This window comes from Hydra vulgaris, chromosome 10 (genome assembly GCF_038396675.1).
Source record: "Hydra vulgaris chromosome 10, alternate assembly HydraT2T_AEP".
Taxonomy (NCBI): Eukaryota; Metazoa; Cnidaria; class Hydrozoa; order Anthoathecata; family Hydridae; genus Hydra; species Hydra vulgaris.
The window spans coordinates 8,365,501-8,391,362 of record NC_088929.1 but is presented as its reverse complement, the minus strand read 5'-3'; the positions used below and the strand labels follow the sequence as shown (position 1 = coordinate 8,391,362).

The window sequence follows — 25,862 nt, the reverse complement described above, 5'->3', positions numbered from 1 at the left end:
GCTTTTAAATGCGAGTTAGAAAATGTAAAGGTATTATTAATAATAAAGGTAAGACAAAATAAACAAAAAAATTTTACAGCCGTATATTATACGGCTGATAATTTTTTTTGTTTATTTTGTTTTTAGGTGCCCCAAGAAGTCTATACGGTATTATCACAGAGCACAACGGATGAGCATTTGAAAGGATGTTCACACCTCCTTTCTTACCAATGTTATAAAATTGGCCTAGAAGTGGCGTTGAACCATGGATCTCTAGTTTCTGAGGCAAGTACACTTACCAATGCGCTAAGGCTGCTCTAGCCTTGCTGTTGACTGTTATTAGTTGGTCAGTTTAGGCCAACATTCGAAAATTTTAGCCAAATTAACTATGCATAGTTTAGCTTAGAGTTAGTCTACAAGTTACGCGTTAGGGGAAAGAGTCAGCGATTGTGTGAAGATTTGTTACAGGGATAAGAGGGTGTTCAGTTTTGTTACCCAACATTTTTTTTCAAGTTTCATATTTTTTTTATTGATTAAAAAAGTGGCTGAAACATAAACCCTCAGTTGATGCACACTCGACTGCGGCTATTCCAATGGACCGTTCCCTCTATAGAAAAAACCGGCAATGCATGTTTGTGTTTGTATTCACCATAAAAATAAACACATAAGCGTTAAAAAATATTTAAAGAAGCAATCAAGTAATTAAACTTTTAAAAAGATTTAAATAAAATAACTACAAGTTACAAAATATCTTTTGATAAAAGTTGTGATAATTGATTTCATCTAAAAAATATTACTGTTGAGTCAACGATAAGATCAAAATACCGCGGTGTCACTCACTCAAAAATAATAATTTATCATTATCTCTCATCCCTCAAAAAAAAAAGAAATGGCTTATTTAAGTTATTTCTACTAATTTAATCTAAAATTAGTAGAAATAACTTCGACCTTTCTATTTCTCATTGGGTTAAATTATTGCTTTAAAAAAAAAATTAAGCAGTTTACAAGTTAAGAAAGAAAAAGAAATAAAAAAAATTATAATGAACTTAAAAAGACCCAATCAAAGTTTACAGTTAACATAATCAAGTGCACTTTAAATTTTTTACTGGCATCAAACCATACGACCTTTTTAATGCTTTACTAAAATATTTAGAATCTGCTGCAAGCAAACTTAAATATTGAAAGCTAAGTTAAAAAAACAACGGACTTAAACTACAATGAAGTAGGAAGACCAATCTCTTCCTTGTATAATTTTGTATAATCGGTTCTGAGTCTGAATTATTTTTAGTATTTGCAAGATTTTGACTAAACATTTTTGTAGAAATGGCCTTACGCTTTCTCTAGTCATGTTAGTAGAATTGTAGTGACTTATATTTGCATTCTTAAATGCGTATGCTAACAATTCGGGCAAAAACAACTAATTGCAAGAAAAACAATGCAAAAATGTTTTAAGGTAAAATATAAATTAACAATGGTAATCTTAGATTGCACTCAACTATTTTTTTGAATACAGTCTGCAACCTTTTTCCAATTATAAATATGAAATACAGGAAAAGAATCACTATTTTAACTATCACTATACCTACGATTATTAGAGATTTTATGTAAAATATAAAATCTCTAATAATGGCTCAACACCTTGACAACGATTCTTTGAATGATAAATATAAATAATTTCGTTAAACCATTGTTTTATTAAAAAAACATCAAAAAATTTTTTTTTGATTTTAGCAAGCTTCAGCTATAACTAAATCTTTTTTTTTAATAAGGATACTTTGTTTCAAGTCACATTAATTTGATACATTAAGGTTCTTTTATGATTTTCTTCAATCTTTTTTAAAATCACTCTTCTCATAAGAAACAATAAAAAGTTTAATTGTCTCTAAATTTTTGTTAGCAGCAAGAACATTCCATTAATGCAAAACTTCTGTGCATGTTTTATCAAATGGAATATAAAATGGAGAATGAATTTAATTACTTGGTAATTTAATTGAAATAATAAAGCAGCAATATGTTTGCAGCATCCTTCCATATCAGTATTACAATTACATTAAGCATATAAAACATCTCCTTCTTTTTGACAATGCGTATATAAATAAGGTGCTGATTTTTTTCCATTGAAGTTGCAACATTAGCTCTAAGAAGAAAATAATTTATTTCAACATTGACTTAACAACTTATTTAACAAAATTCTTTTTAAATATTAAATACCCAATGGTTTAATGTTTTAAAGCACCTCTGGCTCCAAAACTCGTAGAAATATTGTCCACGATTAATTATTTGTGCACTTTTACTTGACTTAAATCAGGTGGCAAGTAAAGATATCTAAATCTTAAACTTGTTTGCTGCTGTACATCTTCTTCAGCATCTATCTTAACTAGATTAGCTTTTTTTCGAAATACTAATTGAGAAACGGTCAAAATTATTTAAAAAAAACTTGCTTCAATTTTAATAACATTTAAATCATGTTTCAAATTGGTTTCATAGCTAACAACTGTTTATTCCTTACATAATAACGTTTGTTTATTTTCGGTTAATATAAAGACCAAAATGCATTGCGGTTATTTCTTATAGAGGCAACGGTTCATTAAACATAATTTGGAATTGATTTTTTAAATTGACTTGAATTTTATTAGAATTGACTATTTATAAATTGATTTGAATTTTAATTGAAAAATGTAGACTCTTGCGTCTACAGCTTTATGAATCAATCATATAGCCAATGTATCATTGATGAAAAAGTATTCAATAATAGTACAATTATTAAATGAAAATAATTATATAATAATTATCAAACAACAATAATAGTTAATACGCATTGCAGCATTAAATATTTAATTTAATGCTACAAACACTAATTTATTGCTAAAGAAGTTATTTAATTAATAAGGAAGAGTGGGGCGCCATGACACACTTTTGGTTTTGGTTTCTTAGCAATTTTTTAAATACGTCTTTCTTGGCGATTGTTTTAATTCGTTGAATAAATTTATTTCTACAAAATTAAATTTAATAATTACTAAAATATAACAGGTTAAACTTGTGCGACAATTTGAAGTAAAATTAGAGATTTGTTTTTAAGCCCACACCCATGGGGTACCTTGATACACATGAGCATCATTAAAAAAGTAAATAAAAAATGTAAATAAAATACAGAATACTTGAAAGATTAACAAATTAATATTAATTAATATAAAATTAAACCCAAATAATGCATCCAACGGTCGAAATCACATTTCAGAAGATCAGATAATATATCGTTTTAAATGTCATTCCTGAGCGTCAATTAATAATGACTTTGTACCGAAATGGGACCTCCTTGTATTATATTTACTTTAATTTTTTAAAAATTGAATGTAAACATTAAAAGGAATGATTTTTTGTATTGTTTATGACACGATGAAGTACCATTCTATAGTTATAGGGCCCCCCACAAATACTTAATCAAGTTACCCCATACTTGCTAATAGAAAACAACTTTATTTTTAAAATCAACTTGCTTTTTTACTGATTTTGTTTAATGAAGCAAAGAGCCCATGAATTGCAGTTTATAAAAAAATGTTACTTGCCGATAGACACATCGAATATCATACTTTAAAACTTATGAACTTTAAAAACTAATAAACTACTTCGTCATCAAGAAAACACAAATTTCAACCTCTCGCAGGCCTAATGATGTCATATAATTTATTTTTTTTAACATAGCTCTAGTAGTAACTGTTTCACCATATTAAAGTGGTTGTCACGACTCTTAAGATGTCGCCACAATTACAATCTTTCATGTTTCACTGTTAATTTATACAATTTTATATTGAACTACAGGAGTGCAAAAAAAATGTTTGTACACTCCACTTGAGAATGTATGTACACTCTTTAGGTTTTACCTGAAAGAAAAAGTTCTAATAATTTTTAAGTATTATTATTTATTTTATAACAAACCTTAACAAATTTTCTTTTTCTTTTTTTACTGCAAAAAATAAAAAAACCTGACAAAATATCTAAAAAAAATACTCCAAAAAATAATAGGCTTCCATTTTGCTATCTTGATAATTTGTAAAGTAAAAAACAAAGTCATTTAAACTTAAAATAAAAATATTTTTTAAAAGATAAACGCTGATTTTAATATGAACTTTTCTCACTTATTCGGCTTATGACATGTTTTCTGATTTATTGGATTAATTGAATTATAAAAATAAATTAGGAAATTGGGAAGTAAAATGTGTAAAAGTTGATTTCTAAAATAAGGGATCTGAGTTCCATATAAAACCAACTTTATATCCCAGCAATATACCAAAGCATCTCACGTGACGTGTGTTCAATTTTTTTTTTACTTAAATTCGTCGAAAAAACGCCATGTGTTCCTTGGGATAGTACAACAACCATTTACAGATGCGTTGTACAAATAGTTTTACACATGTAAATCTGTGCGTATATCTTCCCAACTACCAGTAAGAGGTTTAGTTAACTTTTTACCCTTCTTGCGTTTACCAGTAGGTAACGATGCTACAGATTTGGGACTCGGAGGACGCCTAAAATTCTCTAATGGAATTTGCTCAGAAAAAACACTGTTTTGATCGCTGTCGTACCCATTACCATTCCCACCTCGCTTACCACGACGTCTTCGTTTTCCACGACCCATACCACCCATATGTTCAGGATCTGTAATATATCCTGGATTTTGTTGGTTTGATAAAGCACCTGAAAAAATTTGATGAGTAGGTTCTTTTAAAGGTTTTTGTTGTTCACCGAATGCGTTTGAATATAATGGAGGAGGATAATAGCTAACACCAGAAGATGATGGATAACCAAGAACTCCTTGTTGCGATGGTGTAAATATTTTAGCCGGTTCTATTGTCTTTTGAGATGTAAGATTTGGAGCCTTGTATAAAGATTGCTCTAAGGGTGCAGGTTGGTCTTTAAATGCCATTTTTGTTTTATTATGTATTAAAACTCTTTTTAATTCTTCTAAATCTTTTTTCAGATCTGAAATTTGACTGTTCTGAAAATTCATTATATGCATGATACCATCAAGACCAGAGTCACCATTATCACCTCTTGGATGAGAACCTCGCGAAACTCCGGTAGTAGAACTGTTTTTATCACCACCTTGTTTTATTGAATCTTCTAATACATTGATACGATTTGTGATTTGTCTTGTAACTTTTTCAAACAAATCATTGTCATGATCATCTGGCATATTTCCTTCATCTCGTGAGTAAACTTCCTATAAATATTATTATATAAATAAATATATTTATATGTATATATAAATATATATATATAATATATATATCAAAATATATACATTTCAATTTATACCAAAAATTAAATTACAGGAAATAATTTAATTTTTACTCTACTGATCATAGTTTTAAATGATCAGTAAAGTAAATTCAGAGGTAAGTATATATATATATATATATATATATATATATATATATATATATATATATATATATATATATATATATATATATATATATATATATTTATATATATACATTTATATATATAAATATACATATACATATACATATACATATATATATATATATATATATATATATATATATATATATATATATATATATATATATATATATATATATGTATATATATATATATAAATAAATATATATATATATACATATATATATATATATATATATATATATATATATATATATATATATATATATATATATATATATATATATATATATATATATATATATATATATATATATATATATATATATATGATGCCCCCTAAATGTGTACTATGTAATAAATTAATACTAAGTTTAAAAAGTTTTTAAATAAAAAAAATTTTTAGGGGTCGCTAAAGGCCCTTAAACATCAGACGGGTCCCTAATATTAAAAAAAATTTCTTTAAAAGCATATCATGTTGGGTCTCAATAGAAAAGTAATTTTATAAAAATTTTAATAATAAAAATAATTTATATAAAGATTACTAGTTAGAAATTTATGGCTTAAAAACTATCGTTTTTTAACAAAAAGTAAAAAAGTACACATTTTCATAATTTTTTTAAATAAACTTTTTGAATTTGTGCTTCCATAAATTTTGTTTCATATTTTTAAAATTTTTATACAATTTCACTTCTTTTGAGATCCAACATGATAGGCTTTTAGAACAATTTTTTTGAAAAAATATTAGGGACTCGTCTGATGTTCAAGGGTCTTGAGCAACCCTGAAAAAATTTTTTATTTAAAAATTTTTTAAATTTAGTATTAATTTTTTAATAGAACACATTTAGACGGTAACATCAGACATTTTCAAACAATGTTTCTTTTATGACACACACACACACACACCACACACACACACACACACACACACACACACACACACACACACACACACACACACACACACACACACACACACACACACACACACACACACACATATATATATATACATAAGCTTTATTGAATTGTTGATTTTAGATATGTCAAGAGCAATAGCCTTTGCCTCGCCGCCTCTATCTAATTCACGATAGAATCTCTCACTCACAGCAGTTTTGTTTAGAAAAACTCTAGCAAACATGTAACACTATGAACATTAAAAAAAGTGATAGAAAAACAACCTCAGGTGAGCATTCTTTTTGCATGAAATGACCAAACTCTAATTTTCTTTTTCGATCTAATTTGTTTTCTAATAAGATAACAGTTTGGGCTTGTTGCATCACTGCATTAGCTTGTGCTTGGGCATATACTCGAGCAAAGGTGTCAGAAAGAAGTGCAATATAAAGGTTCATACATACAACACCAGCAAGAGCAAAGTAAGTGCCACATAAAATCTGGGCCATAAGACGATCAACAGCAACTAATCCATTCCAATCAAAATCTCCCATTAGTGTCATCTGTAAAATAAGATTCAAAATAAGTTAAAAAAAAACACTGCAAATCCAAAAAGAAAAATTTATTATATAAAAAAAATTTGTATTTAAAATTAGTAAAAAAAATATAGTAAAATAAAATAAATTACTAAAACTATTGATGATTTATTTTATTGATGGTTTAATAAAACCTAAGAAAATCTTACACTCCAGACAGAAAACATGAGATCATTAAAGTGCTCCCAGTTAACAGCACTACCATCCCCCATAGTTTTAGCATTAATTTTACCACCAAATAAAATCCAAAACCCGACTACATAAGGAATAAAGAACTCAAAAAACAAGAAAGCAAACTTCATTGTATCTGCAATCACAGAACCTAGAAATAAATAGAATGATTTTATTTACAAAAAAAAAAACTTTTATATAAATAACAAAAAATTGATCAGAAGAATAGAAATTAAATCTCCTTTTTAATTTTTGGTATAAATTGAATTTGATCATTCATTTCTGATGAGTCTTTATTGATAAAACACTGTGTAAAATGGAAAAATTTTGATACATAATTTTCTACTAACTTGGGCCTTACACCTACTAGCCACGTGTGTGTGCATATATATATACATATATATATATATATATATATATATATATATATATATATATATATATATATATATTTATATATATGTATATGTTCTTTTTTTTGTTTTTTTGAGCATCTTTACTTCCAACAAGACTGTAAGCAACCACTATTAGAGTTGGAATTTACTGGAAGAGAAAAAATGAAGTTTATAGACCAAGATAACGATTAACAGCCAACTTAAAAGATTGCAAATTATATGAATTAGAAAAACGAGATGAAGGAAGCGAATTCCAAAGAACTGATGTTTGAGGAAAAAATTAGATGAATAAGAATTTTTAGAGCACTTAATAACAGTCACAGTAAAAGAATGAGACTTAATTGAAGAACGAATAACATAAGAAAGAATTTTGGCACAAGAGACGCTAGCTCTTTAGAGCAGTGCCCATTATAGTATTTATAAAAAAGAGAAAGAGAAGCAACATTATGACGATGTGATAATGGTTGGAAGTTGGCTGCAAGAGCAGATCCAACTATGTTTACAATACATTTTTGCACTGTGTCTAAAAGAGAAAGGGCATCATTTAAAGATTTGCTTTAAATATGGCAACAAAATTCGAAAAAGGACAGATTTTAGATTTATAGAGATAAAGAATAGAATGCGGAGTAAGAAAGTGGCAAGAACAATAAAGAGATGCACCTTAGAAAATGCTAATTTTGCAATGGATTTGATATATCGTTTCGATACGTTTCGAACGATAGGAAGTAAGATTTAATCCTAGAAAATTAAGGGTAGATGACTCATCAAGTACACTACTGTCATAAAGGAAGATCTAGATTATTGCGATAACGATTAGCTGAAATTGTATACCTTTATAAGCTCAAATACTCGCTCCAAGCAATCAGAGAGTGTTGGCTTCTTTTCAAGATTAAATGGTAGTATCATCAGCAAATAATGCCACCTTGTGAGATGTGAGAATTTCTGGGAGATCGATAATAAAAATTAAAATAAGTATAAGGCCAAGGATAGAACCTTAAGGAGCCCCTGAAGTTACAGGATATGAAGAAAAGTGCTGTCAATCAAGAACAACTTTTATACTATATTGGTAAGAAAAGATTCAATAATCTTGTTACCTGATACACTGTAAGAAGAGACCTTATGGAGAAGACCAGCATGTCAAACTTTATCCAAGGCTTTAGAAATGTCGAGAGCAATAGCCCTAGCCTCCCCGCATCTATGTAATGCACAATAAAACCTATCAGTTTTTACCGTTAATATATCAGCAGTAGAATGAGAAGATCCATATTGATGATCAGAAAGTAGTTAGATAAAAGATGATTACAAGATACAAGATTAGGTGTTAATTATAGACTCAAAAAGACAAGATGTAGAAGAATCTAAGCAGGAAAACACTTTAGAAGTTAGAGTGATATGAAGGTCAAGCATTGGACTAACCTATTTGTTGGTTATGTCAGGTTGAACACGACTAAGGAAATCAGGAAATGATACTGACGAGAAGATCTTAGCAAAAAATTCAGATTTGATTTTGTGTGAAGTGAAAAAATCTGAACCATACAAGAGAGGTGGAATAACAGATTTGCCCTAATTATAAACACTGCCAAAGATTCGCCTGAAGTCACGAAAACCTAATTTTTGAGATGAAATCCGAGATTTCGTGACCTAAGAATAGCAGGCTTTGGCGTAACAAAACTTTTTAACAATCGTTTCTAGCAATAGTTAACAGACGCCTGTTTTCTGGAAAATTGTTTTGGTGATAGATATGAAAGTAATGGTTACAATTTGATATTGCAGCAGCACAATTAGAGGAAGACTATAAAGAAGAGTGAGGCTTGACTTGGAATCTTCTAGAGGGAATAAAAGATTCCATGCCAGCCTGAATCCAAGAAGTAACATATAAAGCATATTTGTCAGAAAGAAGACAAAAGATTTCTACCTAAGGGCCATCACAAAGAAAATCACAGAAAGAGTCCCAGTCATCTTTAAGGTTGTTGTAAGAAGTACAATGATAAAGGGATTCTGATGACAAAGAAGAATGAAATAATAGTTTTAGAGAGATTAAACCGTGATCAGAAACACCTAAGGGTAAATGTGGAGACTGACTAAGATCAGAAACATGACATAAGGTAAATGATTTGGATTGTCTGGAAAGTGAGTTGGAAAGTTGACTATTTGTGTTAGAGATTGAGAAAGGTAAAATTTATGGGCCTTAATGCCAGCAGAGTCACTGACATTAGAGCCAAGTCATTCAGTATGATGAGCATTAAAGTCACCAATAACAACAATACTGGCTGAAGGATAAGGAGAAAAGGCTTGGTCAATTTGATCAAAAATAAAATTGAAAAGAGTGCAGTCTTGAGATGAAGGAGAGCGTTATAAAACAAAGAGAAAGGCAATAGAGTGAAGTGGTGCTAAACGAAAGCACATAAAAGAATAGTCAGTGGATTCAAACCTAGTTTCCCAAAAAATGGGTGAGTTCTTAGGAATGTTATGCCAAGGTCGAGCATGTGATTATTGGAGTCTTTATAAATTAAAGGAAGATAACCATCAACGCTAAGATAAAAAAATGAGACAACTGAACTCAAATTAGTCTCACAAGAGCAAATAGATTTTGTGAACTTTGCAAGAGATAAAACTCAACAGAAGAAAAGTTACTTCGAAGATAACAATTATTAGGGAATGATAGGTTTAGAAAACTTGGTAGTGATGATGGTTTTTTGGGTTTTATAGTTTTTGGTACTTTAGTCATTTTTCAATTTGTTAAAGAACTTGACTCGAAGCATAGATAGTACTCAGTACACTATATAATAGTCCAAGCTATTGCCTCATTACTACTAATAAACCCTAAGCTGTAACAAAGGGCTCCAAATGTGGCTTTGACAATGAATACCAAAAGTACCAGCAGGGACACCATACATGCGCAATATAGCACTGTTAGTACTCTGATATTTTACAGCTGTTGATGGAATCAACCTCTCTGAGAGCTACCACAGCATTTAGGAAATCTGACTACCAGCCGGCCTCAGAACCATAAAACTGAGTTTTAAAGCTGTACCCTTATTAGGAGATAATAGAATGAGTTGTCTAGTCATAAAAACACAAGCAAAATCTGTGAATTGAGTCAAGAAGATCCAGCATTCAACATCCTAAACTGGAAACAATGTAATTACATCTGCGCCAGCCTAATAGATGAAGAAGAGGTGCAAGGCTGGTCAAAAGATACTGTTTACTCTTTAACTCTTTGCCTTGGAGACCTTCTAAAAGACAATAACTTGATGCATTTAACGTCTGCCTTAGATAAGTATTTTAGATGTCTGCCTAAAATGAGTATCCAGACAATATCTCTCTCTCTTTGTGTGTGTATATATATATATATATATATATATATATATATATATATATATATATATATATATATATATATATATATATATATATATATATATATATATATATATATATATATATATATATATATATATATATATATATATATATATATATATATATATATATATATATATATATATATATACAGTATTGGACAAAACATTTGCAACCAACATCGAACAATGCTAAAAAGTGTTCCTAATTTTATGTCTTAAAATTGAAACGAACTATACTACCACAGCAAACAGTTCAGGAGTCTGGAGTCATAGCATGCCATGACATGAGCAATCAGCTGACAGGTGACTGCACACAGGCAGAATTTCGTTGACAAGTGAAATTTTGCAGCGGACAAAACAAGTGCAACTTTTTTGGTTTGTTTCATTTTCTTAAGTCTGCTCCGTGTCAACGTAACGGAAGTTTTTTAATAATTAAAGGAAGTATCCAGAAGTTTCCAGAAGCATGCAGAAGCTTCCAGAAGTTTCCAGAAGAAGCATCTGGAAGCATCCAGTAGCATCCAGAAATATCCAGAAACATTCAGAAGCATCCAGACGCATCCAGAAGCTTCCAGAAGCATCAAAAAGAAGCATCTAGAATCTACCAGAACAGGTTCACACATGTTCATTTTACTATATAAGAGACATGTAAATGGACATGTAAATCAGTCAGTATATGGAAGTCAATCAGTCAGTATTATCAAGACAGTTTATCGAAGTGAGTTTTATCAAAGTGTTTTATCGAAGAACATCATTACAAGAAGTGAAATACAACAAGTGTTTCATTACATCAATACAGTCCACATCCAACCAAGACGTTGTGTTCCACAGAGCATTATTGTATCATCACAAGGTAAATGTAACACGGTAAGCCTTGAAAAGCGTGATTATTTATTTTTATTATTTTTATGATTTCAAGTGCAAAAATGGCTCCCAATAGTCTTGGATTGGAACTAAGAAATAAAATTATTGGCGATTACGTAAGTGGAATGTCACAAAAAAGTATTCGTGATAAATATCGCGTGAAAAAATGGACCATATCAAGACTATGTTCCAAATATCGTTCTATGGGAAGTTGGCAGCAGATAAAAAAGGTGGAAGACCGCGTTCCACCACTTCTAGAGAGGATTCTATGATCATCAGATCCGTCAAGAAGGATCCCTTGATATCATCAGTCAAGATACAAAAGCAATAAGAGCTGCCTGTATCGGACCGAACAATAAGACGACGTGCTGTTGAAGCCGGATTGTTTTCTCGACGCCCTGCAAAGAAACTGCTGATTTCACTAAAAAAACCAGAAGAAAAGACTTCTGTTTGCTACATCTCATATTGACTGAAATGTGCAGAAATGGCAAACTGTCCTGTTCAGTAATGAATTGAAGTTCAACATCATTGGGAGCAATGGCATTTGCCATGTACGTCGACCGGCCGGACGCCTTGGTTTAAGTTACTGCCATATGACCATGAAGCATGGTGGAGGCAATATAATGGTCCTGGGAGGGTATTTCTGCTAACAGTCTAGGTCCAATACATCGAAATGTTGGAATAATGGACCGTTTCATGTAAAAATATTCTGAAAGATGTTATGTTACCTCATGCTGAATGGAATATGTCAATAAAATGGGTTTTTCAGCAAGACAACGATGCGAAACACACTGCAAAAGTAGTAAAGCAGTGGTTTCAAGACAACCATCTTTCGGTGATGAATTGGCCGCCTCAATCTCCGGATCTTAACCCTTGCGATAACCTGTGGGAGATCGTCAACTGCAGAATTATTTGTGAAGGTGTTCGTAATAAGGATCAACTGTTTGAACAAATCCAAAAGGCCTGGGCAGCGATTCCACAAAGTTTCATTGATCACCTGATCGAATCTATGCCTCGAAGATGCAAGGCTGTGATCAACAACAAAGAATTCGCCACGAAATATTGATAGCAAAATACAGCTTGGTCAACATTTTGTCGAGTTGCACTTGTTTTGTCCAGAAGGAAATCAACTTTTTTTAATACTTTTGATTAATTTATTAATTTTCGTGTACAAATAATGAACTTTGTGATGAATAAAACTTGAAGAACTTTGTATATATATATATGTATGTATATATATATATATATATATATATATATATATATATATATATATATAACTATTTTTTAACTTATTTAATTTATTTAACTTATTTTTTATTTAAATTCCTTTTATAGTCTGTTTTACCTTCTTTCACAGTCTAAGAAACTGTAGAAGAAATTTTTTACTATAAAACTTTAGAAGAGTGTTTTTACTAATTTATTATTGCTCTGTTCTTTTAGAACATTGATCACTATTTGTGGTGAATTTGTAGCAAAAAAAGTCTTCAAGTTGCATTTACCAATAATGCAAAATATGAGAACAAAAGAAAATATGAAACAGAAAAATCTGTTAACTATTTTAATAATAATAAAACACTAATATTAGAAAAAAAATTTAATAAAAATAAAAATTAATTTTTAAACCATTTTTTTTAGCGATACTGATTTTAATAACATAATTTTTTTACAAACCTAATATTGCAATAAACGGCCCAAGACTTCTATAAGCACGACATGACCTCATAAATCTTAGCCATATAACAATTAAACCAAGTGAATATACACGTGGATGAACCTCACTTGCTGTTTGATCATTTAAAGCCACAGCCATTATCCGAGTTAAAACCAATGTTAAGACAACAAAATATGCAATCCATTCAAAAATATTCCATGGCTCTCTAAAGTAGGTCCTTTGAAATGTGCGTATTTGAGCAAGTTCAGACTCCAAGTATTTGCGTTCTTCAGGCCATCTAGGGTGACAGTAACGCAGATCTTTTTCAACATGCTTTGTGCGCCATTGACGCCACATATTATGAGCATTTTCAATTTTTCTAAGCTGAGACAATTCCTTAAAAAAAAGGAACAAATATTTTTTTTTCCTAATTTATTGTTATTCACACAAATACCAGAAAACCCATAAATCCTAACAAAGCATATTTGCAAAAATTAATTTCTTAAAATTTATTTCTTATAGTATATTTATAATTTTATAATTATTGTAATTACAATTAATGTAATTATACAATTATTGTAATTATACAATTATTGTAATTAAACAATAATTGTACTTTTTTATAATATATCTTATAATGTATTTGTTTTTTATTTGTTTTATAATGTATTTGTTTTTTATTTAAATTATTTTTAGAATACCTACCATAAAAATAAAATAACCAGTAAGCATCACCCCATTGATTTCTAAAACTAATCTCCACCAATTTTTACTCAGCGGAGAATAATAATTTCGATCACGGGGTATAAAAATACCTAAAAATGTCCAGATCAATGTAAAGTACAAGTTAATAAGAAGTGTGTATGTGGAGCCACGTTTAGCAAACAACTGCCACTTTACCAAAAGCAAACGCTGAAATACCACATGCATAACAAGATCGAGTTGGTTATATTGAACTATAACCTAAAACAAAGCATCTAAAAATGAAAACTAAAATTTAAAACAATCAAAATAACTTTTGATCATTAATAATAAAAAAAATTTTATTGACAATGTTATTAATATATTTAATTTTAATTAATCTTTATAAATTAAAAACAAAAAAGTTGAGTAAAAGCAGGTACAATGAAACAGAGAATAGAATGAAACAGAGAATAGAATGAAACAGAGAATAGAATGAAACAGAGAATAGAATGAAACAGAGAATAGAATGAAACAGAGAATAGAATGAAACAGAGAATAGAATGAAACAGAGAATAGAATGAAACAGAGAATAGAATGAAACAGAGAATAGAATGAAACAGAGAATAGAATGAAACAGAGAATGAAATATGACAATGTTTATTCTTTTGCTTATTTTGCAAATATTTTTCGATCATGTTGTGGAGAGTTTTTTTTTAATAAGATTATATAAAATTCTAATACAAAATAAATAGTTTCTATGAATGGTCAAACTTTCAGTCAGAAAATAATTTCTATTTTTTTAATAAAAAATGGGCATAAAACTCTTGGAAGGTAAATTTGCTAGCATTGAGCATAAAATGCATCCTTGTATGACTTTTATGCTAATCAAGAATCTTTTTTTAAAATTAAACTTGCTATTTCCAGTAAAAAGTTATGAGTTGAAAACAGAAACAGTGAACAATTGAATGAAATGCGCTATTTGTTTATTTTGGATATTCAGACTAAGTCCTCAATGCAGGTTGGACCTGTCAGTCTAAGAAAAAAAAAAAAAACTATAATAAAATAAAATAAATATAAATAAAAGGGAGCAAGTATAACATTAAATTATTTTAAAATTTTAAAAACAGTTTTTGTTAATAAATTTGGTTAATTTTGCTGTCAATTACAATTTTAACATGTAACAATAACAGCAGCAAAACAAGTCAAGAGTAAAAAGTGCTGTAGTGTTTTGAAGCAAGTCAAACGTCATAAAAACATAAGCAAAATCTGTGAATTGAGTCAAGAAGATCCAGCATTCAACATCCTAAACTGGAAACAATGTAATTACATCTATGCCAGCCTAATAGATGAAGAAGAGGTGCAAAGCTGGTCAAAAGATACTGTTTACTCTTTAACTCTTTGCCTTGGAGACCTTCAAAAAGACAATAACTGGATGCATTTAACGTCTGCCTTAGATAAGTATTTTAGATGTCTGCCTAAAATGAGTATTCAGACAATATCTCTCTCTTTGTGTGTGTGTGTGTGTGTATATATATATATATATATATATATATATATATATATATATATATATATATATATATATATATATATATATATATATATATATATATATATATATATATATATATACATACATATATATATATATATACATACATATATATATATATATATACATACATATATATATATATATATATATATATACATACATATATATATATATACATACATATATATATATATATATATACATATATATATATATATATATATATATATATATATATATATATATATATATATATATATATATATATATATATATATATATATATATATATATATATATATATATATATATATATATATATATATATATATATATATAGAACTCTTATATGTTGTCCGAAGGTTTTTTCCATATTTTGTTGACAAAAAGTAAAAATTAAAATGCAAGACCGGAATTTTTTTTTTCATTAATTGATAGACTGCCTGCCCCAACCAAACCTTCAGTCGATGTAGCAGCACTTCCTTGCGGGTCAGGCTAAAAGATAGTAGATGTAGCAGCACTTCGTTGCGAGTCAGGCTATTTGTCAGTCGATATAGCAGCACTCCCTTGCGAGTCAGGCTATTTGTCAGGCTATTTGTCAGTCAGGCTATAAGATAGTTGATGTAGCAACACTCCGCGCATGATTTACAGTAAAAAAAATAAAAATAAAAACATTTTATTAAAAAAATTAAAAATAAAAACATTTTATTAAAAAAAATAAAAATAAAAACATTGTTTATATTGTTAAAAACATTCAGAATGTTTTAAAAACATTCTGGTCAGTTAAATTTGCATTTTTGTGGTTTTTTTAAAAAAACAATTAATTTGTAATTAAATTAATGGTTTTGACTTTTGTCCAACACGCAAATGTTGGACGAAAGTAAAAAGCAATTAAAAGTGATGTATGTGTTGGCATAAGAATCACTTTTTTCCTTCCGTGCTTCCCAAATGCAACAAACTATAGAACTATATATATATATATATATATATATATACAGTATTGGACAAAACATTTGCAACCAACATCGAACAATGCTAAAAAGTGTTCCTAATTTTATGTCTTAAAAACGAAACAAACTATACTACCACAGCAAACAGTTCAGGAGTCTGGAATCATAGTATGCCATGACATGAGCAATCAGCTGACAGGTGACTGCACACAGGCAGAATTTCGTTGACAAGTGAAATTTTGCAGCGGACAAAACAAGTGCAACTCTTTTGGTTTGTTGCATTATCTTAAGTCTGCTCCGTGTCAACGTCACGGAAGTTTTTTAATAATTAAAGGACGTATCCAGAAGTTTCCAGAAGTTTCCAGAAGCATGCAGAAGCATTGTTTCCAATAGGTTTGTACTGCAACTTTTACCTTTTACAAAACCATGCTGTTCGTTTTTACTTGCTCTTTTTTCACTATTGATAATATTTGAAGTATAATAAACTGAATTCTTTACTATTGATATTACTTGAAGTTTACTTAAATGAATATTGATAATATTTGAAGTTTAATAAAATGAATGGGCAACGGTTGACTCTTACATCAGACGCGGATTAATCATTTGTGGGGCCTGAAGCTAAGTGAATTTTTTGGCCCCAAAAGCTTATTACCAAAATATAAGTAAAACGTAATGAAACGCAAATAAACTTTGGAAAACCTATAAATTTATTTTAATTCATTAACGTCAGACAAACGTCATCGCCACTTATGCTTTACCCCGCGACTAACAATAACAGCAAGAGTAAAAAGTGCTGTAATGTTTTGAAGCAAGTCAAAATAGTGAATGGTATCAGTGAGAACATTCAAAATCCAAGTTTGACTCGGTCAAATATGCAATTCAAATGCAATATATAAAAGACACTGAGTTTTATTTAACTAAAAAGTGCATCACAAGTGACAATTCAACTTAACCTCTAAAAACTCTTAAAGACTCAACATGGCCACTTAAATAAAAGTATTTTCTTGAATAATTGGTTGTTCTTTTAATTGTTATTATTGTTATTTTATTTAAGAATATTCTTAATTACCAGTCAATTTGTATATTCTCCCCAAATATGAGGGAAATAAATTTTTTTTCAAATTTAATTAACTTTTTTTAAAAACTTTTTTAAAAAACTATTTGATTAATATATATTTAAGTAAATCTCAAAATTCTCAACAACATAAAAAAAAAAAAGAATTAAAAATATTTTTTCATTAAAAAAGAAATAAATTTTAACATTTCAACTTTTTTTTTCAGTTTAATAGAGTAGATTTGGAAATAAATAATTTAGGTTTTTTAAAGTTCATTGATGTTAGTGTTGCTTAGCTCACTTACTAAAAGCTTAAGAGGAGTTTGAAACTTCTTGGTCATAAAGTTTTATTGTACACAAAATTCACAAAATTTGAAGCATAAACTAAACATAAAGTTTAGTTTATGCTTGAACTTTTTATATTTAAGATCATTACTTTATTTACTTTTTTATTTTTATTTTACTTTTAAGGACTTTATATTTAAATCATTAAATGGTTTATATATAAGTTATATAAATCATTTAATGATTTAAAAATATCCTCTCTCTCAATCCCACACTACACAACTTTTATACTATAAAAGTTGTGGAGTGTAGGATTTAGAGAGAGTGGCACAAACAAATATAAATTAGGAAAAAAAAATTGAGAAACTTCTTGATTGTAGTAAAAAAAAAAAAAAAAAAAAAAAATTTCATAAACTAGTATAAACTTGGCTTGTTTAACCTATATTGTTGCCTTGATTTCAACAAATCAAGGACTGAAATATAAATAAAAATTGACTATCAGATATAAAACGATATGATACCAAGATTTAAATGTTGATCTCTCAATCTTTTTACTTCATTATAAACTTCTTTAATTTGCAGTATCCAATATATCATCAAATCACAGACATAATGATTCCATACCTCAGCACCCTAGCTAACATAAACGTCAATCAAATTACAAATTTATTTGCAATTACTATATCCTGCTGTTCTGAATTTCTAGAATTTTTTAAAACATGTGAAGCACAGACTGCTTCTTGTTGCCAAAAAGTTCTCTCTGATTTAAATGTAATTCTACAATGGCAGTTGCCAGTTGATTTATTACACTCCATGTCTACTTTAAATATTTATAAAACTTGATACATAAAAATGCAGTCCTTAAAATTCAAGTCCCCATTCAACAATCTAAAACCAAGTTAAAATAACATATCTTTACTTTACTGTACCATACAATTTCATTATGTAAATTTTTAATTTTTAATCAATTTCAAATTTAATAAGGCAAAGAAACTGAAAGATGCATTTATATATATATATATATATATATATATATATATATATATATATATATATATATATATATATATATATATATATATATATATATATATATATATATATATATATATATATAGAACTCTTATATGTTGTCCGAAAGTTTTTTCGATATTTTGTTGACAAAAAGTAAAAATTAAAATGCAAGACCAGTATTTTTTTTTTCATTAACTGATAGACTGCCTGCCCCAACCGAACCCTCAGATGATGTAGCAGCACTCCCTTGCGGGTCAGGCTATTTGTCAGTCGATGTAGCAGCACTCCCTTACCATTTAGGCTATTGGTCAGTTGATATAGCAGCACTCCCTTGTGAGTCAGGCTATTTGTCAGTCGAGGTAGCAGCACTCCCTTGCGAGTCAGGCTATAAGATAGTCGATGTAGCAACACTCTGCGCATGATTTACAGTAAAAAAAATTAAAATAAAAACATTTTATTAAAAAAATTAAAAATAAAAACATTTTATTAAAAAAAATAAAAATAAAAACATTGTTTATATTGTTAAAAACATTAAGAATGTTTAAAAACATTCAGAATGTTTTTAAAAACATTCTGGTCAATTAAATATGTTTTTGTGTTTTTTTAAAAAACAAATAATTTGTAATTAAATTAATGGTTTTGACTTTCGTCCAACACGCAAATGATGGACGAATGTCAAAAGTAATTAAAAGTGACATATGTGTTGGTGTAAGAATCACTTTTTTTCCTTCCGTGCTTCCCAAATGCAACAAACTATATATATATATATATATATATATATATATATATATATATATATATATATATATATATAAATATATATATATATATATATATATATATATATATATATATATATATATACACACACACACAAATATATAAATTATGCTAGTGTATTCTATAAAGAGAGTGCTCAATGTTCTTAAAGAACAGAGCAATAATAAATTAATAAAAACATTTATCAAATTTTTTCTTTCTTCTACACAGTCTCCATCAGTAGGCTCATCAGGAAGAAGATTCTTCCTGATGAACCTACTTATGGAGAAACACTGTGTAGAAGAAAGAAAAAATTAGATAAGTGTTATATATATATATATATATATATATATATATATATATATATATATATATATATATATATATATATATATATATATATATATATTAAAAATAAAAATGAAAAGTTATTTTGTTATATATTGACTTGTGAATTATTGATCAAAATTTAAAAGTTTTACATTTTTTATTATTAAATTTCATTAAAGAAAACAACAAAGAAACCAAGAAAAAACTCTGAAAAATTTCTGAAAAGTTAACAATAGGGCTTATCATTTTGTTTTATGAAGCAAAAACTTGATACTTAAAGTATAAATACTTGATTTATTTTTGATACACAAGTTATTATAACATTTATCAAACAATTAACCATTATTAATTTAATAAGTCATTGAAAAAAGAAAATAAAACTAAAACAAATTATTTGTTTCAAGAATGTAACCAGAAAGCTAACCAAATACTTTATCAAATAATGAATAATCTTTTAAGATAATCCAGCAACTCATTTTTTGGCTAAGCAGTTTTGTAAGTATAGATTTATATCTGGCTTTGAACCCATATTGAATATTAGAAATCTCAGAAACTAATTTTACCTCTCATCACTCTGGAAATGAGAGGATAGGTCCTGAATAACAGGATTTATTTTCTTTTAATGAGGATGTAAACATCAGATAACTCTTTTTTAGCCTGTGACTCTTTTTCAATATGAGCAAGTATCAATAAGATTGATAAGCAGTGTCAATAAGATTGATAACCAAGATTTATAAACAGTGTCAATAAGAGATATCCAGTTTGCAAAATTTCAATTTATTGAAGCTTGAACTGCCTCAAACTGTACTTGAGGTTTACTATGAATTTCTTTAGAGCATTTTATCCCAATTTTTCCAAAAAAATTTATTGCTTTATATTGTTTTCCATTCAGTTTTAAAAAAAGGGTTTTTAGAGAGATTTCATTTTGATTAAGGCTTCAATCTACTGTGTGCAGTTTTCTTCCTACCATCTCTATAGATTAACTACCAAATCACTTCTCCAACCAGTGTTTGATACCCTATTATCTTAAAGAATAGCACTGATGCTCTCCTGGCTGTAATATTCTTTAAGTTTAGGTTATGAATTTTTTTTACTTCAGACTTTGTTTTTGAGTAGATTTTAGTATTTGTATCTTTTCATTCAAACCAATCCAAAATAAGTGTGCCCTCCTTTCTGAACCATCTTTTTATGAGATTATTTTTAATTTTGTCTAATTTACACTTATCTATTAGAATGTTATTATGTCAACATATGGTAGATATAGTCATAATAACAGATATAGCAGATATCACAGATACAACAGTCATAATAACTGATAGTCTGGCCAATTGGGCAAAAATCTGAAAAAATGGCAAAATCAGCAGACGAACAACCCATTGATCATCTCATATTAGATTTAGACTCAGATATAATTTTCAAAAACAATAAGTTTCGAAGTGATGTTGATGATCTGTGAAATTGAGAATGGAAATTCTTTAATCAGTTTTAATTGCCAGCAGTGTGTTAAAAAACGTAAGTCAGAAAAAGGGCTCAAGCATCACATAACAACTTGTCTTCTCAAATAGTGGCTCTCTAACACAGCCAATAGATCCATTAACTAATGTTAAATGTGTTCTGTAGATGAGTTAAAAACTTTTGTTTTTAAAACATTCTTAAAAATGATCTTTGCTACCCTCCGCGTATTAGAGATGAACTTTCAAAATATATATTCTCAGCAGATGATGCAAATGCATTTATTCAACTTAATAAAAGATCTTATTGAAAATTTTAATGGTGACGTGGAAATTTTTTATCTAATGTTTTACAAAGTTGCAGGTCAGAAAGCATTTTTGAAAAATCTTACAGATAAAACCTCAACTCTTGTTTAATATGACCTTGCTTAACATATTTTAGCTCACTTAATGAAGTCTAAAAACAAACCTCAATTTTAGTTTTTGACAATGCAATTCAGTTTACAGAAAAAGAAAAAGCATTAATTGAATATTTGGGAGGGTATGTAATTAGTATCTTTTATCGAAAGATACATTATTCAAAAATTTGGCAAAGTAGATTTGGTCAAGAAACACTTTTAACTTTGTTGGCTGGAAAAATTGTCGAAAATAAATTTGAAGAGCATCATGAAACTAATAGAAAATTTATTAATTTAAAAAATCAAGGTAGTCTTTAGTCTATATCATCAGATGTTCTTTCACTATTTAGAATAGTAGAAATAGCATTCAGAAATTCAACAAAAATTTTGAGTAAAAATATCTACTGCAGCAAGATGACACTAGAATTGCTTCAAGATGTTGAGGTTTTATTTTACTTTTCAAAAGATTTATATTTAAGTAGTTTTTTACCTTCAAGATTGAAAGTGAAAGCTGCGCCTCAGCATTGTGGCTACATAATATATATTTATAACCTATAATATATATATATATATATATATATATATATATATATATATATATATATATATATATATATATATATATATACATATATATATATATATATATATATATTTATATATATATATATATATATATATATATATATATATATATATATATATATATTTATATATATATATATATTTATATATATATATATATTTATATATATATATATATTTATATATATATATATATATATATATATATATATATATATATATATAAATATATATATATATATATATATATATATATATATATATATATATATATATATATACATATGAAATATTTACTGTATTAGGCATCCTATACTTTTTAACTATTTAAAAGTTAAGAAGCATCAAAAATGAGACTATTGTCAGAAGCAGGTAACATTTTTGATGAAAAAAGAGCTTACTTGTTCCCAAAATCAGATAACAACTCTTTTTGCACCACAATATTCTAAAACTTTTAGAAATCTTTACATAAATGATTACTGCAAATAAAATTAGATAAAGCTACAGATATGTGGTCTAAAATAAATTTATTTTATCGCTTGTTGCGCTTTCATGTGGAGACTTTTTAATATAAACAGAATATATGTTGGCTACATACATCAACTATCTTATAGCCTGCTGTTACAAGGGAGTGCTGCTACAAAGGAGAGCTACTACATCCATTATCTTATAGCCTGCTGGTACAAGGGAGTGTTGCTACATCAACTATCTTATAGCCTGCTTCTACAAGGAAGTGCTGCTACATTGACTAAGGATTTGGCATAGGGCAGCAATCTTTTTCTTTTATTATTTCAATTAAAATTTCTAATGTTTAAAAACCCTCCATTAACGAGAGTGCAACACGCAAAAAAATAAAATTATTTTAGACCACATATCTGTAGCTTAACCTAAAATTACATTGTATTTGTTCAGAATTTTGTATTTTTTACCGAGGTTTACCTATAGATCTTTATTGCCGTGTAGGACAATAATTTTTTAATTTAATTTACACAGTCTGTGTCACATGTCTTAAATAAATTAATTAAAAAATAAATTCCGGCATTTCGGCCTGGAATATTATAATTCCAACCGGAACCAGAATAACCTAAAAGTCACAAAATCCAGCCAGATTTCCGGTACATTTCTAATTTTTTGTTCCAATTTCGGTGTGGTAATTTTTCTTTGGTAAAAGCTTTTGGATCAGGATCATTATCAAGACTATTAGTTCCTACTATTAGTTTGAAGGTACATTGGTTTCTTATTGTATTGTCATTATGCCAAATATCTTTTCTTCTTCCTATGGCTCGCTGTAGGCCAAAATAGTTTTCTAACGAATCTTGACAAAGCCATTCAATTTAAACATATTGAACACCGATATTTAAAAGGTATTAAACAAATCAACAACTAAATGGACAGTGATATTGTTATCTTTATATGTTTGCCAAGATAAAAACATATTCCCTCAATCAGCCTTAGTGAAATTTCCAGGTCTTTGATCTATAGACAATTTCTAATCTTCAAAATATTTTTAAAAAACTTCAGTCAACCATGTTAGTCTTTCATCACTTATCAAATAAAATGACTCATTTTGCTATCTAGTGCAATCTAAAATATTTTTTACATTGACACAATTAAAAATATTATTGAACATTTGACAATACTCAGCAATTCTAGAGACTTCAGCTGGACCAAATGTTTACAAAGCAATGCTAACAGATGAACTGATTACTTGAGCTGCTAATCTTACATTCATTTTTACATTCATTCAGCAAATTTATTTTTGATGCGATAAGTAAATCTAACATTTTTATTTTTATCTTGTATTTCTGTCATATAAAAATGCATAGAAAAAAATTTACGATTACACAAGGCACCATCATTTGTAGTAGCAATTACTTTTAGATTGCATGTAAGTTCAAAAATACAGACAACTTTTCAAAATAAGGGGAAGAACTAAACAGCTTGAATATTTGTTGTAGCAAAGTTTGCAAAACTATATTTAAAAGGGTTTACAATACCTCTTACAAGAAAAACAAGAACATGTGTTGCAATTTCATCAGCCTTATTCAAAGTTGTATAGTTGTATCACCAAGGTCAACAAATCCTATAAGATCACGGGAATATTTATCCCATACCAAATTTTCTTGAATTTTCATTTCATCTAATAAAAGTGTAACAACCCGTTCTTGATCAGAAAAATCTTTTTCCATTAAACTCAGTTCGTTTACAATTTCATGGTTAAAACCTTTTTGTGGTTGGATATAATGTTTGTAGTCTCTCAAACGCCTTTGTCTTGGTAAAATGACAAATCCAGAATTTGTTTTTTTCATTGAAACGAATTTCCTCATATGGAGCAGGTAACTTTGAAGCAAGACCTAAACAATAGTGAATAATCATTGGATGATAACGAATTCACTCTAAGGAGCTCTGGAGCTCTAAGTTTAGCTGGAATAAGTAATTTATCACTATTTTTTTAATATATACTTTATTTTGAGACTGAAGACATTGGCATTCTTTACAAATATCATTTTTTTTAAATAATAACTTCACATGAAAGAGCTCGGGTATTAAATTTTTCTCTAACACAGAGAAAAATTTTAAATATTTGTTAAAATTTAACTAATAAATATATTTACTCATCTTAGTTTGAATAGTTTTTCTTTTGTTACCTGGAACTTTTACTCATAAATATAGAGAGAGAAAGAGAGAGAGAGAATAGATCTTGATATTGTGAAGACTTTTCTAAGAGCTGCGCTGAGATTTGAAGAACATCTGTATCTGACCGGCTTTATTGCATATGTTGAAAATTTCTGAATGTTACAATCGGCTTGAGTTCTCTAGGTTGCCATTCATTATGTTCTTTAAATAAAAAGTTAACATATTTTACCACAGTTATAAAAGACATTAAAATTAATTATTAAAAAATTATATATATATATATATATATATATATATATATATATATATATATATATATATATATATATATATATATATATATAATGAATTAAAAGTTTAAATTAAATTTTTCCATATCATTTACAAAAAAGTATAAAATAAAAATACCTGAGGTTTTATCTTTTGTTTGAGTGATGTATTTGCCAAAGACATCTGAAATAGCAGCTTGGATCCCATTTTTAAATGCTAGTCTCATATATAAGCTCTTTATATTTGCACCTAACATAAACATTGTTACATGACATGTCCAATGAACAGCAACAAGTAGATATGTCAAATAGATTATCTAATTTAGAATTGAGGTTTCCTTTGATATTTAATTTTGCGTGTTTGTAATTTATTATTTTCAGTTGCAAATCGATTTATCATATATGTAAGGCAATCGTGGATCAACTACCAACAATATAGTTTATAAAAAACATGAAATACGCTTATAACTATAAAAAGATTGGCTTGAAGTTAAAACAACCTATGCAGTAAAAAAATTGAATCAATTCTCTATAGATGTTTGAATCTGT

At 28.1% G+C, this 25,862-nt stretch overlaps 1 protein-coding gene across 1 annotated transcript in view; it reads right to left on the bottom strand.

The window, feature by feature from the left end:
* Nucleotides 1-3,882: 3,882 nt before the first annotated feature.
* The window catches only part of LOC100211734 (uncharacterized), a 39,640-nt gene continuing 17,660 nt past the window's right edge, over nt 3,883-25,862 (bottom strand). The window contains exons 4-8 of the mRNA XM_065807198.1: nt 14,048-14,305; nt 13,363-13,738; nt 7,046-7,218; nt 6,588-6,863; nt 3,883-5,200 (exon numbers count right to left, since the gene is read on the bottom strand). Coding sequence (XP_065663270.1) covers nt 4,385-5,200; nt 6,588-6,863; nt 7,046-7,218; nt 13,363-13,738; nt 14,048-14,305 — 1,899 coding nt within the window. The 3' untranslated portion in view covers nt 3,883-4,384. The remainder of the gene's footprint in view (nt 5,201-6,587; nt 6,864-7,045; nt 7,219-13,362; nt 13,739-14,047; nt 14,306-25,862) is intronic.